Here is a 19,842-nt window from a genome sequence, read left to right as displayed (position 1 = left end):
CACTTTTCTTAGCTGTCAAATGGAAATAACAACACCTATATCACAAAGTTGTGAGGAGTGAGCATAATACAATGCATTATTGTTTGGAAAGAATCAAGTGCCCTAGATAAGTGTTCTATGAAAGATAGCATTGTTATTTTACGAAAGGTTATTGAAGCCAGAAAAACCTTCAAATCTCAGAGAAATTCATCTCTATTTGTGGAATAGCATACAGATGGGTCGTTGCTGTTGTTCGCTGTTCTGTCGCTAAGCGCTGTCCTTCTCTCTGCAACCCCATGGACTGCAGCACACCTGTCCTTCAGTGTCTCCCGGAGTTTGCTCAAACTCATGTCCATTGAGTCCATGATGGACACACCGGTCATCCTTTGTCGCCCCCTTCTCCTGCCTTCAATCTTTCCCAACATCAGGATTTTTTCCAGTGAGTCGGTTCTTCCCAGGAGGTGGCCAAAGTGCTGGCGCCTCAGCTTCAGCCTCATTCCTTCCAGTGAATACTCAGGGTTGATTTCCTTTAGGACTGACTGGTTTGATGTTTGGGAATTTTCTCATAGGAGCCCTCAAATTCCTTGCAGGTCATTTGGTCCTGTCCAAAACATTCATAAAACATTTGGTCCGCACCAAAAAATGTCTGCTAACCCTCAGAGTACACAGGAGTAGGCTCTAACCCACGTGGTTGTGACTCTGGCATCCCCCTCTTTCCACATCTATCTGCATAAGGTTATGGAAGGGGACATTCTTTTGCTAGCTTCTACAACCGGATACTCTGAATCCTCAAATGCCAAGTGTCATGGTGGAAACATTAAAATGACTTCCATGAAAGTGCATTTTCTGAAAAACTGAATACCACTTAAGAAGCCAGAAAGAAAAGAAGAAGTTGAAGCAAAGAAGGATGCAGATGAAATGTTGCAATAACTGGACTAGAAAAAGTGAATGGGGAAGAGATTTTTCTCTCTTTTCCTTACCTTGCTAATATTATCTTCCTTGTTCAGCATGCCAAGAGTGAGGTTAATATCTCCCAAAATCTCTAAAAATGGATGGGAAAAGAATTAAATATGGCAAAAACCAATACAACATTGTAAACATTAAAAAAAAAAAAACATGCTGAAATGCCCTCCTGTTAATTACTTTGCAGTGTTCACTTCTCTCTCCTTCTCTTTCTCTTCTCTGTCTCTCTCCTCTCTCTTCTTCTTTCCTTCTCTCTCCCTTTGTTTTCTCTCTCCCTCTCTCCCTTCCTCCTACTTTTCTCCTCTTCCCTCTTGACTGCCAGCTCTTTGATGGCAGGAACAGTGTCATGTATATTTCATATACTTGACAATAGAAGATGCTTTGTATTTTTTCTTCAAAACCTAAATTAAACACGTAGGGGAAGACAGAAGATGCTATGTCCCAATTAATCCCTCCAGTCATGTAGGTATCACTCTATATCCTCTTCAGCAAGGCTCCCCTCTCAGATTCCATGAACTGAGCCCCTTATGCCTGACTTGAGTAGGGGAAGGTAGGAGTGTGATAGAGCTGGTTATTTTCTACCTCCGTCCTCCATGCTCCCCTCCATCCTATTTATTCACATCCTCTTTTTCTCTGACTTCCCTTCTGGGCCTGCCAGCTCTTCTGGTATCATGTTCATGCAACCTTGTTCTTTTCTAAAAATGATCCAAATATTTTTGACTTGCACATTCCAGGCATTATTTGAATAAAGCACGTTGGAAAACTGAAAAGACATATTTGAGTCAAGGGAACTGAGAAATTTCACACCACACGGCAAGTTGGTAGGAGGGATCCTTTTGGATGTAATGATTTTCCATAAGCCTCCAAATCAAACAACATCACCCTTTCATACAGTCGTTTTTGGCAAAGCAGAATATTTCCAAAGGACTCTGCCAGCACTGAAGATTAAACAAGAAATTGCCTTTGTGTTGTAGGCACTTTCTCTTCAAATAGACTATACGTTTTTAAAGAGGTAAAACACAATCATCTCTCAGGCTCCCAGTCCTTCACTGGTCCTTTATAATTATAATTTATAATCTGGTGATTTTTATTATTTTGGAATGAAAGGAGAGTGGAGAGAAACAATCTTACTTTAATATAATTTTTCATAAAACCTTTCAGGTGTACAGATCTCCCTAAATCATGCTCACTATTCCCCACCATATGTACATGGTCACACAGACACAAAATATCTAACTCCTCAGGGTCCAGTGACGCTTACCTGCAGATTCCTCCATGTCCTCAGCCATGTCTTGGCTGTTTCAGGCTCTCTAAGAGACAGCACCTAAGTATCAGAAACAGTAAGGCTAACAAGTCCAAGAAACAGGTTTGCAATTTTCTCACATAAGGGTCTCTAAATGAAAGTCCGTCCACCACTCGATTGGCACAATGCTCTGGAAACTTCCAGTGAGGGGCTGCTGCTGAGGAAGATGATGCTGTATTCTACCACTGGGACATTTTCTTGCTTCTGAGCTCCTGCTGACCAACAAAATGGCTTCATCTCACCAAATAGTGTCCTTTTGGTGGAGACCAGAGTATCTGAGAAGGAAGAAATTAGAGACTGAAACTCAAACCATTTTGGTAGACCAAAGGAGTTCTTCTTAAACGTGGGTCCATTGATTACAAATTTGGAAATTGTTTTCAGTGGTCACTTTACTGGCCTGGTGTTGGTCAAAATTTTATGGTGACCTTGTTGATTGTTCTACCTGGTGAAAGTCAGTCACACAAACTAGGCATGGTCAGTGGACTGGAATGCCCACCACGGGCAGTTGAATGGAATGTCCAACTGACAGCAGAAGAGCCCAGACCTTCTCAGCCTCCCTCCCTATCCCCTCTGTCACTGACTTGATCTGGATACTGCCCTCACTCCAGGCTCAGGCTTTTTTCCTCTGACTTCATTCTCTCTTCTTATTTTCAAGTCATTCTTTATCCAGATCTCTTGGCTATAATACTTTCAACTTTACTAGTACTTCAGTCTGTTCTCCACGCACCGGCAAACTTAAATCTATTCACAACTTTCAGTGTGTGTCCAGATTGTATGTTAAGGTGGTAGATGTCAGAGGAAGTGGGAGTGGGGTACCAGCAGTCTGTAGGTCTGAGTGTGAAAGGGGCTGAGGAGAGGGGCCCAGGACAAGTCTCAGCTTCTGCTGCTTCTCCAGCTATCTTCTCTTCATTAAGGATATTTCAGATTCCAAGGCTGGGTGCTTTGGCCTAAACCTTTGGATTCATTGTCCTTCTTATAGGTATTTTCACTCTGGATCTGTTGTAGAGGTCTTCAGTAGGCTGGTGATTAGAAGCATTTTCAGCTTCCCAAGTCAGCATCACTGTTTCTCAAAGTGTGGTCCACAAGTGTGTTATATCAGGAATCACCTGTTGTCCTTATTTAAAAATGTCCATCCTTCAGGGACACCTCATACCTGGTAAATTACAAAGGGGCTTGCAATTTGTATTTTTAATGAGTACCCTAACTGATTCTTAGGTCTACTAAAGTCTGAGAAGCACTTGCCAAGATCTTTGTGCAATCACCCATTAGTGGATAATTGAAAATTTAGCACTTACTTGGAGGCTCTTCATTGTGTTTTGGTGAGAACAGCAGCTGCTCATCTTCAGAACAATGACTCACTCACCCATTGGAGGATAGGCTAAGAATTAGTGGGTCAGAGAGGTGATGAGGTGATGAGAGGAAACCGGAATCTCTTAATGTCTTATAGCGAAATGAAAATGTTAGAAATGATGTGCTTTTAGAATCTTAAAGAACACTGTGAAACAGAATCAATACTAAGACAGTGATTCAGCTGATTGTTACAATCAATTTCTTATTCTTTTCATGAATGGTGGCAAATGATTTTTTTGAGTGTCTCTACATAAAGATTTTATTGATTTCACAGAGATTAGGGAAGTTAGGAGATGATTGATTTATACTGACTTTGTAATTTATTCATCAGGGCAATCAAAACAACTTTTTGTTAAATGTTCTTTCAGATAAAGCAATTTACTCATAGATCTCTCTTTTCATAAAGTAGTGTTGCAGATATATTAAAAAAAAAAGTCATTTTCCTATTATTTCCTACTTTTTGTGCTAGACTAGCACAATATGGGTTTGATTTCTCTGAAGCCCTAGTAGCATCCTAAACCCTAATTCTCAAAGCTAATGGGATGGCATGTGTTAATTAATGATGTATTGTTTCTAGATGTTTGATTGCAGGGGAGTTGATGTTCACCTTGCTAAAGAACTAGGGTGTCTCTCTGGGTATGGTGTAACCATCCCCTTTCAGTGTGACTTGTCAAATGATACCACTCAACCCTATGTGTACTATGGGAGCACTATGTTCCCAAATGCAGCGTTATTGGACAAGGATATTAATAAGGCAGTAAAGGAAAAATATAAGGCTATGTGAGAATAGATATGTGAAAATAATATAAAAATATTATAGAAATTAAAATTTTATGAAAATCAAATTTTAAATTTTTGTGGTTTTAATGGTTTCATTATAGAGCACAATTCCTTAAACCTTAACACAAATCCTTTTGTTCTTTAAATGAAATATTGAATCTTATAAAAGATATCAAAAATGAAATTTAGGCTCTGAATTTTTGTTAGTTTCATGATATAAGCCTAATCCCTAGTACTCTAGCACCCAGAAGGGCAAGAAATACGAGTTGGTAATTTCACAGACAAATTAAAGATACCTTAGTTTCCATTTTCCTCTTTTTATTTCCCCTTTTTTATTTTCCCTTCCTTCTTTCCTCCTCTCTCCTCCTCTCTCCTCTCCCTCTTGTCCTCTTTTTGCTCCTTTCCTCCTCTCTGGTCTCTCTTCTGTCTCTTGTTTCTCTTCCCCTTTCTTTGCTTTTTCTTCTTGTAGGAAGCAATAACAACTAAAGAATGATGTCCAGTATAGTTCACTGTGGTTCAATTCAAAACACACTTACTGTCTACTTGTTGGGCAAGAAGCTCCATGATGGAGGTGCTTGAACGTATCGTGATGAGAGGCTATGCTGTAACCTCAAGGAACTTGCAATCAGAGGGGCAAAGCCATCCCATTGACACAGCTGACTGACAAATGATCCAGTGTAGTGACAGTTACACTAAAGGCATAAACAAAGAGCCCAAATGGATTGTGAACTCTGTCCATAGAGCACCGGGGTAGTGCTTGAGATAGTCTATATGACAGTGGAGACGAGTCCTCTGAATAACATACAGAGGAACACAATTCCTCTTTTTTCTAAGTAGAAGCCCACAGGCCTTCTAATTACTCTATTTTGTCATCAACATGAATAGTAAACATAAGTAATAGAATTTCTTGATTTTTTATTTATTTAACAAGATTTAGACTGCTACTCTTTTCAATGCAGATGTAAAGTATTCAGATATGATACTATGATAAAATATACATTCAAAATTCTTTCTTTCTTCAGAGCGGAATTCACATAGGAAACAAAAGTGAAATGAAGAAATAGTATGAGACTTGGAGTTTAGGAGCTTGGAGTATGTCCAAATCCTGCTACAAATTAGTTGTTTTACTCAGGGAAAAATCAATCTCTCTGGACTGAATTTGAGTTTTTTAGTAGCAAAGATGAAAGGATCTGGTTAGTTAATCTGAAAATCTTTCCCTGCATGAAGCAACTTTGTTTTTACTTTCTCAGTGAAACCAAAACCACGCACAGTGTTGTTTTGCATTTCCAAACACTAAATGTATAAGGAAACGATAGAGGATAAGATGGTTGGATGGCATCACCGACTCAATGGACCTGAGTTTGAGCAAACTCCAGGAGATGGTGAAGTACAGGGAAGCCTGGAGTGCTGCAGTCCATGGGGTCACAAAAAGTCGGACACGACTGAGCGACTGAACAACAAATGTATAAATGAATTGTTTAGACTGCCCTTTTGTGGACAGGGAATTCTCACCCTCTCCCGCACATAAATCCAGCATGGAATCTTCCTTCTTCCTTGCCCTGATGGCAGCAGCGATGTTGGGCAGGGTCCCCAATCTTTTTGGCACCAGGGACCGATTTCTTGAAAGACAATTTTTCCATGGACTGGGTCAGGGAGATGCTTTCAGGATGATTCAAACACATTACATTTATTGTGCACTTTATTTCTATTATTATTATATCAGCTCCACCTCAGATCGTTAGGCATTAGATCCCAGAAGTTGGGGACCACTGATGTAGAGAGAGGAAGTCGGAGGAGCATCTAGGGATTGAATACAAGGCAGCCATTGCTATGGACAGCAAGGGAAGGCACATGAACATGTTCTCACAAATGACTGACTTCAATTAGTGATTCTTGATTAATAACCCTCAGGAGACATTAGTTATGAATTGCTAATGTGAAACATGTATAAACAGCAGTTACTCTTCTGTATGTTATTAAGCATGCAGCATTTAAAAACTGAGACTATGGTTTTAAGGTTATCTCTCAGAAATTCAGAAGAAGCTTAAGAGTTTAGTCTTGTCAAGGGAACTTGCAGATGGATTTATAAAATGGCTTCACTCTCAAGTGACAGGTGATTTAAACTCCTGCAGATGAGTAAATAATTTTCTAGCAAATTCTTTCCCCTTGGGCTTCCCTGGTACTCAGCTGGTAAAGAATCGGCCTGCAATGCTGGAGGCCTGGGTTTGATCCCTGGGTTGGGAAGATCCCCTGGAGAAGGGAAGGGCTACCCACTCCAGTGTTCTGGCCTGGGAGAATTCGATGGACTGTATAGTCCGTGGGGTTGCAAAGAGTCAGACATGGCAGAGAAAATTTCACTTTCTCATAGTAGGCATTTCTATTATAGTTTTGTTACTAATAGATGTCAGGAGAAGAATACAGTCTGTTTTGTAATTTGGAGTAGTGACAGACACTACAGGAGCCCTTTGTACCTCTAAACACCCTGCCTCTCTTGTGGTCTGGCATCACAAGAGTTTGCTTTCTGCTTTCTGGAGCCTGTTTGCCCTCAAGAGATTTTAGAAGGACTAAATTTTAACTGTCAGTGGCTTCTTGGACCCTCTGGTTGCAGTTTTTTGCTGTTTTGTTGTTTGTTTATTCTCTAAGTCGTGTACACATCTTTGCAACCCCATGGACTGCAGTACACCAGGCTCCTCAGTTCTCCACTGTCTCTCAGAGTTTCCTCAGATTCATGTCCATTAAGTTAGTGATGCTACCTAACCACCTCATCCTTGGCTGCCCCCTTCTCCTTTTGCCTTCAATCTTTCCCAGCTTTGGGGTCTTTTCTAATGAGTTGGCTCTTCGTGTCAGGTGGCCACAGTATTGGAGCTTCAGCCTCAGTCTCAGACCTTCCAGTGAAGATTCAGGGTTGATTTCCTTTAGGATTGATGGATTTGATCTCTTTGCAGTCCAAGGGACTCTCAAGAGTCTTCTGCAGGTTGCATTAGTGAGAAATACAGCATTATCTTTCTGGTTGAGGAATTCACCTTTAACAGTTGCTAGATAATTCAAAGTAAGATTCTTGCATTACCTCAGTGTTTCAGAATGGATTACTTGGGTTCTGTAACTGCCCAAGTATATAAATCTTAGAAGAAACAATCATCAGTATATTTTTAAGGGATAGAAAAATAGTTCTAAAAATATACTGTGATATTCTTTTCAATTGTTTCATTCATTGTGCTCTTATATTGCCAACAAATATTTCTAATTAAGTTCAGTTCAGTCACTCAGTCATGTCTGACTCTTTGAGACCCCATAGACTGTTGCACACCAGGATTCCCTGCCTGCCACCAACTCCTGGAGCTTGCTCAAACTCATGTCCATTGAGTCCAGCCATATCATTCTCTGTCGTCCCCTTCTCCTCCTGCCTTCAATCTTGCCCAGCATCAGGGTCTTTTCCAATGAGTCAGTTCTTTGCATCAGGTGGCCAGGGTATTGGAGTTTCAGCTTTAGCACCAGTCCCTTCAATGAATATGCAGGACTGATTTTCTTTAGGATTTACTGGTTTGATCTCCTTGCTGTCCAAGGGCCTCTCAAGAGTCTTCTCCAACACCAGAGTTGGAAAGCATCAATTCTTTGGCACTCAGCCTTCTTTATAGTCCAAGTTTCACATCCATACATGACCACTGGAAAAACCATAGCTTCGACTAGATGGACCTTTGTCCTCAAATTAAGTTCTGCTGTATTAATTTTTGTAATTGACTGTTTTTACTTTAGAGAAAAATAAATTAAAAGTATCATCAAAAAGAGACAATTCCATTGCCTATGGGTGATTATCTTGTATTTAGAAAATCCTTTACTTAGAGTATGAAGAAACAAATGGAATTCTGTTATTTTTTGTAATAAGTAATCTTACTTATGGCAGAAAGTGAAGAGGAACTAAAGAGCCTCTTGATGGAAGTGAAAGAGGAGAGTGAAAAAGCTGGCTTAAAACTCAACATTCAGAAAACTAAGATCATGGCATCTGGTCCCATCACTTCATGGCAAATAGATGGGGAAACAATGGAAACAGTGAGGGACTTCATTTTCCTGGGCTCCAAAATCCCTGCAGATGGTGACTGCGGCCATGAAATTAAAAGACGCTTTCTCCTTGGAAGAAAAGCTATGACCAACCTAGATGGCATATTCAAAACCAGAGCCACTACTTTGCCAACAAAGGTCCATCTAGTCAACTGAACTGAACTGAATCCTACTTTTTGTAAGATTAAAAACATGTTTCTAATTCATAATTTTGATAGTTCCAATGCTTTGTAGATATGCCATAAAAATGTGGATATCATAGCAGAAAAATGAACAACCCAATCAAAAAGTGGTCAAAAGACCTAAACAGACATTTCTCCAAAGACATACAGATGGTTAATAAACCCACGAAAAGATACTTAACTCCACTCCTTATTCAGTTCAGTTCAGTTCAGTCACTCAGTCGTGTCCGACTCTTTGCGACCCCATGAATCAAAGCACGCCAGGCCTCCCTGTCCATCACCAATTCCCAGAGTTCACTCAAACTCACGTCCATTGAGTCAGTGATGCCATCCAGCCATCTCATCCTCTGTCGTCCCCTTCTCCTCCTGCCCCCAATCCCTCCCAGCATCAGAGTCTTTTCCAGTGAGTCAACACTTTGCATGAGGTGGCCACAGTACTGGAGTTTCAGCTTTAGCATCATTCCTTCCAAAGAAATCCCAGGGCTGATCTCCTTCAGAATGGACTGGTTGGATCTCCTTGCAGTCCAAGGGACTCTCAAGAGTCTTCTCCAATACCACAGTTCAAAAGCATCAATTCTTCGGGGCTCAGTTTTCTTCACAGTCCAACTCTCACATCCATACATGACCACTGGAAAAACCATAGCCTTGACTAGATGGACCTTTGTTGGCAAAGTAATGTCTCTGCTTTTCAATATGCTATCTAGGTTGGTCATAACTTTTCTTCCTTATTAGAGAAACGCAAATCAAAACCACAATGAGATATCATCTCACTCTGGCCAGAATGGCCATCGTCAACAAGTCTACAAACAACAAATGCTGGAGAAGGTGTGGAGAAAAGGGAACCTTCTTACACTGTTGGTAGGAATGCAAACTGGTATAGCCACTAAGGAGAACGGTGTGAAGACTCCTTAAAAAACTGCAGTATGACCCAGCAATCCCTCTGCTTGGCATACCCTGAGGAAACCAGAATTGAAAGAGACACATGTACCCCGGTGTTCATTGCAGCACTATTTACAGTAACTAGGACATAGAAGCAACCTAGATGTTCATCAGCAGATGAATGGGTAAGAAAGTTGTACACATACACATCGGAATATCACTCAGCTACAAAAAGGAAGGCATTTGAGTCAGTTCTAGTGAGGTGGATGAACCTGGAGCCCATTATACAGAGTGAAGTAAGTCAGAAAGAGAGAGACAATTACTGTATATTAACGCATATATATTGGAGAAAGAAATGGCAACCCACTCCAGTATTCTTGCCTAGAGAATCCCATGGACAGAGGAGTCTGGTGGGCTGCTGTCCATAGGGTCACACAGAGTCAGACACGACTGAAGTGACTTAGCATGCATGCATGCATTGGAGAAGGAAATGGCAACCCACTCCAGTATTCTTGCCTGGAGAATCCCAGGGACAGAGGAGCCTGCCTGGTGGGCTGCCATCTATGGGGTTGCACAGAGTCAGACACAACTGAAGAGACTTAGCAGCAGCAGCAGCAACGCATATATATGCAATTTATAAAGAGGGTGATGATGATCCTACGTGCAGGGCAGCAAAGGAGACTCGGATGTAAAGAACAGACTTTTAGACTCAATGGGAGAAGGCGATGATGGGATGATTTGAGAGAATAGCATTGAAACATGTACATTACCATATGCAGAATAGATGACCAGTGCAAGTTCAGTGAATGGAGGGCACCCAACACCTGTGGTCTGGGCCAACCCAGAGGGATAGGGTGGGGAGGAAGGTGGGAGGGGGTTCAGGATGAGGGGGACACATGTATACCTGTGGCCAATTCATGTTGATGTATGGCAAAAACCATCATAATATAGTAAAGTAATTATCTTTCAGTTAAATAAATTAATTAAATAAATAAACCTCTTAGGGGGGAAAATGTGGATAGCTTCATTTTAGAAACTTTTGTAATTCTACAAATGTTCAATGAATTTTGTAAAAACAACAATAAATAAAACTATTCAAAACATTTTGCTGCTGCTGCTAAGTCACTTCAGTCGTGTCTGACTCTGTGCGACCCCATAGACGGCAGCCCACCAGGCTCCCCCGTCCCTGGGATTCTCCAGGCAAGAACACTGGAGTGGGCTGCTGTTTCCTTCTCAATGCATGAAAGTGAAAAGTGAAAGTGAAGTCGCTCAGTCGTGTCTGACTCTGAGCAACCCCATGGACTGCAGCCTACTGGGCTCCTCTGTCCATGGGATTTTCCAGGCAAGAGTACTGGAGTAGGGTGCCATTGCCTTCTCTGTCAAAACATTTTAATCAACAGCTATTAGGTAAAATTTCAAATAATGAAATTTCTGGTTACAGAATGGGGATTTTTGCCAGAAAGAAGGCAGATCACAAGACTCTATTCTAGACCCAGGATTTAGAAACAAAACATAACTTTCATGGCTGGTCCTTGTGCTAATGTGTCAGTCTTCTTCTGCTTCTATAGGGCACAGAGATGAGCACACACATTCCAGAAGAGGAACCTGGAGCTCATGACGGCATTTTGTGCTGGCTAAAGTAGAAAACAGACATATTCATTAATAAATAATAAAGATGTTTAGCAATAAAGTTGCTTGATCTACCCAAGGCTCACTTACATCTTCTGTAAAATGGTTAGGTGAGAAGATTAAATTTTATTTAAGTTATCATTTCCTGTTATTTTGTGTTGTTCTGGTTCTTGTCAAATTTGTAATGTTACCAAAGAACAGACTAGTCAGACCACATCAATCCAGCAGCATTATGCTTATTGAGGTTTTAAGAGTATGGTTTCTGATTTCAAAAAAACACATGCTTTTCCAGGACATTTAATGAAATAATCATACTTATGAATGTAATCCTTACCCAATTGTGGTTACTTCTTAAGCATTTCTCATTTATATTTTGTTAAATAATATTCCTTAAATCCTCATTGCTTCCTGATGGTATATTAATTCTATAAAAGCAAATATACAAATCACTTTCCTTGCTGTTTACATCCTAAAGAATGTGATTTCTGTTTCTCTTTATTGATTATGGTTATTTCTCTTATTGGTCATATTTTCCTGCTTATTTGAATGTTTTTTTCCCATTAGATGGCAGACATTATTTTTTTTCTTGTTGCGTACTGAATATTTTTGAGCTTTGTTCTGTGACAGAGTCAAGTCACCTATAAACAATTTGATCCTTTTCAAGCTTACTTTTAAGTTTTATAAGGTGTGAAGACCAGGCAACCTTAATAAAGACCTAATTTGGTCTCACTAATGAAGTGATGCCTACTGAGTCCTATCTGGATCCCATGAGTTATGAAGTTTTCCACTTTGGCTGGTTTCTTTTCAAGAGTTCAACCCATCTGTAACACTACCTACTCAAAGATGGTATCAGATTCCATAGGCAAAGGGCTTAGTCCCAAGACTTCTACATACCAGTCACCAGCCCAGATTACCACCCATGCTGACCCACTCCAGGAGGTGCTAGTGGTAAAGAATCTGCCTACCAGTGCAGGAGACATGGGTTTGATTCCTGGGTCAGGAAGAACCTTTGGAGGAGGAAATGGCAACCCACTGTAGTATTCTTGCCTGGAAAATTCCATGGACAGAGGAGCCTGGCTGGCTACAGTCCATGAGGTCACAAAGTGTTAGAAACGACTGAGCATGCACACTCTGACCCACCAGCTATAGATCGGAGATTCCCGTGAACCCTTCTTCAGGTTCCACTGATTTACTACAGTGGCTCACAGAACTCAGTGAAACGTTTTACTTACTGGATCACCAATTCATTAGAAAAAGTTACAACTCAGGAACAGCCAGATGGAAGAGATGCATTGGAAGAGGTATAGGGGAAGCGCACGGAACTTCTGCCCTAATCTTCCAGTGTGCACGAAACCAGAAACTCTCTGAACCCTCTCTTGTTGGGTTTTTATGGAGGCTTCATTGCATGGGCTTAATTGAGTAAATTGTTGACCAATGGTGACTGAAATCAATCTCCAACTCCTCTCCCTTCTGCAGAGGTCATGGACTGAAAGTTTCAATCCTTTTAAGTTGGCTCCAATGGCAACTTGCCCCATCCTTTGATGCTTTCCGAAAGCCACCTCACTGACATAACAAAAACTTCTTTATTGCTCTCAGTACTTAAGAAATTCCAAAGGTTTTGGAAGCCATGAGCCAGAAAAATGGCTAGAAACCAAATATATATGATAAATATGTTTTCTTCAACTGAATGATAAAAATATATCTTTTTAATACATAAACAATATTGCTTATGGTTTTAAGGGCAACATGAAGCAAAATCTACTACTGCTCACTGTTACTTAACAACATGTGGGCTATGACAAAATAATTCTTTTTCCCAATTTACAAAACACTGGTGTAGCTGGAAAAAAAAAGGAAAAGAAGAGAAAATAATCTTAAAAACAGTAACACAGTCCAGTTAAAGCTATAAGCATTTGCTTTATAAACATAAAGCATACAACATAAGAAGGAATACTTCTAAAAGCACGTATGTGTGTGTCTACATGTTTGTGCCTGTGTATGTATGTATATACCTTTGCATTAAAAATTTTAAAAAATTTTTTGATTTGCATTAAAAATTGGCAAAGAATCTCATTCATAAATTAGTATTCAGACAGATTTGTAGTTCTGAAGTTGGCACTTAAATATTTCCTTTGCTTGTCAAGAAATGTCACTTTTAAAATTTATTAAATGAATACCATATGCACATCTAAATTTAGACAGTTTTTATTTAAGTGACTGAACTAGAAATCCTCACAAGGGCCATTTTGCCTCAATTTGTGCTGACTGCTCTGTTGTTAGATATAGCTTTCTCCATTGCAGGATGATTATCAGATTTCTTTGAGTATTTTCTAGTGCCTGGGAATATCTCTCCTTCCTTTGGTATATGGTAGAGTAGCAAGTATTGATGAGAGGACTTTATAATTGGAGAGGATGTTAAATGGTCATACAGGTTCACATATGTCTGACTGCAGAACTCCTTCTGTCCCCCTCAGTTCTAGCAGGTGGCATCTTGACCTCTGCTGGAAACCTTCCAGGGACAGAGACTTTACTGCTTCCACACAGCTAGACTACATTGCTTTGACACAACTTAGAGTTATTGGAAACCCAGCTGATGACTTTCTTTGGTTTTGAAAGCTTATGTTTGCTTCAGATCTGTCCTTTGCAGTTGGAAAATTCTGTTCTCACTTCCATATGATAGCACTTCAAATATTTGGAAAGGTTTCCAGAACCTTGCTATCCCTTGCAGATTTCCTGTTTTCCAGGAAAACGTCTCTAAAGAATCTCTTTAATTGTTCTCCCTACTCCCCACCCCCGATAACATGGTTTCCATGTCTCGTAACCATCTTTCTCATTTCCTTCTGATTACTTTCTAGTGTTTAAAAGCCCCTCTTCATCGTTTATAATGGATCCCAATATTTCATTCAGATGTAGACATTGAACTTCTCTTACTTCAGTGTTTTTTTGCTTTGGTTTGTTGGCAGTTGTTAGGCTTCTATGCTGTGATTAACTCGCAGAACTTTTTCACTTGCACTGCCAGCATACCAGATCTTCCCAAATTATATTTAAACAAAGGAGTTTTAAAAGCCTGTCACCAAATGTATTACTTTTCTAAATATAGTTTTATTTATTTTGATTTATCATAAAATTTACTTTGATCATTTTGTCTCCTAACTTGCTGAATATACCTCCTAGTTTTTAGAAAATTTTAAAATTAAATATATCTTACCTTAAGTGAGGGCAGGGAAATTTACTTGTTTATTCATTTATCTGTTTCTAGTTCCTAGAATAGTGCTAGGAAAGTTCTCAGAAAGTATTTGTTGAATGAATACATTAAAAATAAACATTTCAAAAATATTTTAGAGCCTATAAATTGGATGATCTCACCCATAGAAATAATTAGAAACTGATAACACTGGCCGGCCAGTAGGAAGAGAATATTAAGGCACCAGAGACATGTTTATTGAGATGAAGGATAAGTATTCTTAGAAAAGTAAGAAAATAGCTTATACTTATTCAGGAAGATGAGCAGACTTCTGGATCCTGGGATTTCAGGTGGCAGACAAATAGAGAATAAATCATAGCTACAGAGGAGATGAGGAGAGAGATCCTCGTTAGTAGGTAGGAGAAGTGAGTTTGTGAGGGCCAAGGACTGTCCTAGGGAGGAGCACAGTAGGAACCTGGAGGCCTCCACAACCCCAACCCAACAGGCAAAACGCAGCTACTAGAGGAGCCAAGCAGAACAACAACTAATGGAAACGCTTAGGATCATATAGGTTGGCTTCATGGGGAAGAAAGTCGGGCTAGCACTGAAATTTGAGGACACTACCCAGGTGCCCAAGATTTACTCCTAGTTCTTGAGATTTGGGTATAATTGGCTTTAAAGAAGACCTTGAGGGATAGGAGAGTCTGTGTTGTGGACTGATTATTTGTGGTCCCTCAAAATTCATATTTTGAAGATGGACCTGGAGATTATCATAGTAAGTGAAGTAAGTCAGAGAAAGACAAATACCATATGATATCACTTATATGTGGAATATAAAACATGACACAATGAAGTAATTTATGAAACAAACAGACTTGTGGTTGCCAAGGGAAAAGGATGGATTGGGAGTTTGAGATTAAGGTGCAAACTATTAACTGGTATAAATAGGATGGATAAACAAAGGATCTTACTATATAGTACAAAGAACTGTATTCAATATTCTGTTATGAACCATAATGGAAAAGAGTATGAAAAAGAATAATATATGTGTGTTTGTGTGTGTGTGTATATATATATATATACATATATGAATCAATTTGGCTGTATAGCAGAAATTAACACAACATTGTAAATCAACTATACTTTAATAAAATAAATGTTTAAAATTGCATGTTGAAATTCTAACCCTCAATGTGATAATAATAAGTAGTGGAACCTCTGGAAGGTAATGAGGTCATAAAGGTGGAGCCCTTGTGAATGGCATTAGTGCCCTTATAAAAGAGACCCCAAGAGAGCTCCCTAGCACTTTTTCTGTCATGTGAGGTCATAACAAGAAGCTGGTGTATATTCTGCTGTGAAGATTGGCTTGGGAGAGGGGACAGGTTCTAGGCTGCCTAAAGGGAGAATTTGGAGAGTCCCTTTCTAGAAATGGGGCAGATGGAACAAGGAAAATCTAGCAGGAATTGAAATTTGAGGCTGGAGATTATTCTGGGTATATTGACAACGATGAACTAGCTATTTGAGGATTTGTGCTCAATAATTCTTCAAATTTTTCTTCCTGTATGTCTCCATTTTAGAGTTCTCTCTCTTGACAATATGGTTGTGAGAATGTTTGCTAATTGTCCAATTGAAATAAAACTATGCTCTTTTAGGCACTCATAATGTTTTTGCTACTGTTTTATAGAGATTGTACATTTATTTATGACTTTCCACATCTATCAAAGTGATTCTCTCTGAGCCTAGTTCTCATATCACTTTTTCTTTTTCCCTTTATGCCCATTCTTCCTTCTGCACTCTTAAACATAAAAACATCAAAACATCGTTCAAGAAAGTTACTGAGCACATACTAGATTCTAAATATGATGTCTTGGTGCATTTAATTATTTTAATATCTAATCTTCCCAAAAAAGTACCAGGTATGGCTATTCTTATTTCACAAATGAGGAGACCAAAGTTGACAGAGGTTGTAATGAAAGGGACTTTGAAAGAAAGATAATTAAGTTTCAAAGTCAAATCTTGTCCTTCTGATCTAGAATTGAGTCAAGTGGTTAAGTAGAGGAAGTTTCTCTATAGTACTTCCCTTCACATTTCCCTTTTGGGACCGATTCTAATGTCTATTCTCCTTGTGTCTTACTCAAACACATAAGTAGTTCAAACCTGAATTCAGCCCAAATTTACTCAAGTTGTATCCCATTCTCTAAGACATTTCATCCACCTAGCAAGATCAGAATGAAATAATTTGATAAACCCCTTTCTGCATCTGTTCTCAAGTTTCAACTGTTATTAGTACTGGGTACATCTGGGTATTTTAGGGGATTTCTGGAGACCCCTGAAAATGGCAACTGTTTGAATTCCAGGTATCATTATAAATTGGATTTTTCTGAGATTTGAAGGAGGAGTGAAGTCATGAACACAGCATGATTTTAATTGTCTTTAAAACATCCCACACCCAGTGTGTTTAGGGAATACCTTGATTCTCATGCCTTTGGCGTATATAGTGTATGTTGTCATCTTTAAAATGCTTTCACAAACTTCATCTCATTGAAACTCCACAGGGTACAGAATCACTGCTGTTTTAAACTACATTTTACTGTTGAGAATACCAAGGCTTCCACTGACATGGCAACTTGTTCACATCTCCTGATTTCATGAATAATTCTCTTTCCTAATTTCTTTTTCTTTAATTGAAGTATCATTGCTTTACAATGCTGTGTTAGTTTCTACTGTACTATGAAGTGAATCAGCTATATGTGTACATATATCCCCTCCCTCTTGGACTTCCCTCCCATGCCCCCCACGATCTCACTCATCTAGGCCATCACAGAGCACCCAGCTGAGTTCCCTGTGCGATAGAGCAGCTTCACACAAGCCATCTATTTTGCACATGGTGGTGTATATCCATCAAGCGTAATCCCTCAATTCATTCCACCCTGCCCACTGTGTCTACCTGTCCACTCTCTACATCTGCACTTCTATTCCTGCCCTGCAAATAGGTTCTGTACTAAAGCCAGCAGGTGCTCAGAGTGAGCTGGAAAATCAACTTTCTGGGTGTTTAAAAATTTTGTTATTTTGCTGAACACTGAGCAGTAGAACAGGATCAGGGCACTTCTAGGGGCTTACAAGCAGAGCTGAGAATTGAGTGAGCGTCCTCTTGGGAGCATCTGGGTGTTGTGGAGGAGGCAGCAGCATAGAAAAAAGGGCAACTAGCCAAGGAGGCAGGGGACTGAGTGGGATTTTGTAGGAATACAGTCATTAGAGATAAATAATAAAATAGGACAGAAACGTGTGCAGAATGAAAACCTAAAGTAGAAGCCACAGTTCTGTAGAATATCTTGGATAACATGTAATCCAGAAATGCTACTTTATTTTGGACCCGATGCTCCTGACAGGAAAAACCTACTCTTTTTAATTTACACCCAGCATCTTGGCACAGCAATGGTAATTTCCCAGCATCCTCCTCCTCAATTTCTGCTGAGTGTTGACTGGTGGGATGCTTTTAATGAGGTCTATTATCATTTTGGCAGCTCAACAAGATTTTCATGACAGAAGCAGAGAATATGGTTTGGGACAAACATATCTCAAAGCTGTTTCCTATTATTCATACTGACTACTCAGTTTTCTTCGTAGAAAACTAGACTGGAGTAAAAATTAATTGCTCTATCAATATAGCATGCATAAAAGGCATAACTGTGATACCAAGAAGCCAATATACTACATTTCTGGGTGGCATATTCTTCACAAATCCCTTAGATTTTCCCTCAAAACAAAAGATAAACAAGAAGAGCTAGTGTTGGTGTTTGAGTGTTAAGAAAAAGCTTTTTGTGTTCTCTTAGGACTTATCTTGGAGAAGGCAATGGCACCCCACTCCAGTACTCTTGCCTGGAAAATCCCATGGACGGAGGACCCTGATAGGCTATAGTCCATGGGGTTGTGAAGAGTCGGACACGACTGAGTGACTTCACTTTCACTTTTCACTTTCATGCATTGAATCAGGAAATGGCAACCCATTCCAGTATTCTTGCCTGGAGAATCCCAGGGAGAGGGGAGCCTGGTGGGCTGCTGTCTATGGGGTCGCACAGAGTCGGACACAACTGATGCGACTTAGCAGCAGCAGCCAGCAGCCAGCAGGACTTGTCTTCCATACAATGTCACAAACCTCCATCCAAAGCTTTTCAGGCACTCTGTCTATCAGATCTAATCCCTTGAATCTATTTGTCACTTCCCCTGTATAATCGTAAGGGGTTTGATTTAGGTTGTACCTGAATGGTGTAGTGGTTTCCCCTGCTTTCTTCAATTTAAGTCATAATTTTGCAATAAAGAGTTCATGATCTGAGCCATAGTCAGCTCCTGGTCTTGTTTTTGCTGACTGTATAGAGCTTCTCCACCTTTGGCTGCAAAGAATATAAGCAATCTGATTTCGGTGTTGACCATCTGGTGATGTCCTTGTGTAGAATCTTCTCTTGTGCTGTTGGAAGAGGGTGTTTGCTGTGACCAGTGCGTTCTCTTGGCTTCATTCTATACTCCAAGCCAAATTTGCCTGTTACTCCAGGTGTTTCCTGACTTCCTACTTTTGCATTCCAGTCCCCTATAATGAAAAGGACATCTTTTTTGGGTGTTAGTTCTAAAAGGTCTTGTAAGTCTTCACAGAACTGTTCAATTTCAGCTTCTTCAGTGTTACTTGGTCAGGGCATAGACTTGGATTACCGTGAGTTGAATGGTTTGCCTTAGAGACGAACAGAGATCATTCTGTCATTTTTGAGATTGCATCCAAGTACTGCATTTCAGACTCTTTTGTTGACTATGATGGCTACTCCATTTCTTCTAAGGGATTCTTGTCCGCAGTAGTAGATATAATAGCCATCTGAGTTAAATTCACCTATTCCAGTCCATTTTAGTTCACCAATTTCTAAAATGTCAGTGTTCACTCTTGCCATCTCCTGTTTGACCACTTCCAATTTGCCTTGATTCATGGACCTAATATTCCAGGTTCCTATGCAATACTGTTCTTTACAGCATCAGACTTTACTTCCATCACCAGCCACATCCACAACTGGATGTTGTTTTTGCTTTGGTTCCATCTCTTCATTCTTCCTGGAGTTTATTTCTCCACTTTTCTCCAGTAGCATATTTGGCACCTACTGACCTGGGGAGTTCATCTTTCAGTGTCCTATCTTTTTGTGTTTTCATACTGTTCATGGGGTTCTCAAGGCAAGAATACTGAAGTGGCATGCCATTCCCTTCTCCAGTGGACCACGTTTTATCAGAACTCTCGACCATGACCCGCCTGTCTTGGGTGGCCCTACATGGCATGGCTCATAGTTTCATTGAGTTAGACAAGGCTGTGGTCCATATGATCAGTTTGATTAGTTTTTTGTGATTTTCATTCTGTCTGTCCTCTGATGGATAAGGATAAGAGGTTTATGGAAGCTTCCTGATGGGAGAAACTGACTGAAGAGGAAGGGGAGTGAAGTCACTCAGTTGTGTCCGACTCTTTGCGACCCCATGGACTGTAGCCTACTATGCTCCTCCATCCATGG

The 19,842-nt window shown here is 39.9% G+C and overlaps 1 protein-coding gene across 1 annotated transcript in view; it reads right to left on the bottom strand.

Annotated features, from left to right (window-relative positions):
• The window catches only part of MROH2B (maestro heat like repeat family member 2B), a 73,258-nt gene extending 71,027 nt beyond the window's left edge, over positions 1–2,231 (bottom strand). Inside the window, exons 1-2 of the mRNA XM_005889725.2 lie at positions 2,204–2,231; positions 960–1,021 (exon numbers count right to left, since the gene is read on the bottom strand). Coding sequence (XP_005889787.1) covers positions 960–1,021; positions 2,204–2,231 — 90 coding nt within the window. The remainder of the gene's footprint in view (positions 1–959; positions 1,022–2,203) is intronic.
• Positions 2,232–19,842: the final 17,611 nt, after the last annotated feature.

This window comes from Bos mutus, chromosome 20 (genome assembly GCF_027580195.1).
Source record: "Bos mutus isolate GX-2022 chromosome 20, NWIPB_WYAK_1.1, whole genome shotgun sequence".
NCBI classification, from domain to species: domain Eukaryota; kingdom Metazoa; phylum Chordata; class Mammalia; order Artiodactyla; family Bovidae; genus Bos; species Bos mutus.
The sequence above is the reverse complement of the archived record's forward strand: the minus strand, read 5'-3'. Positions and strand labels throughout refer to the sequence as shown.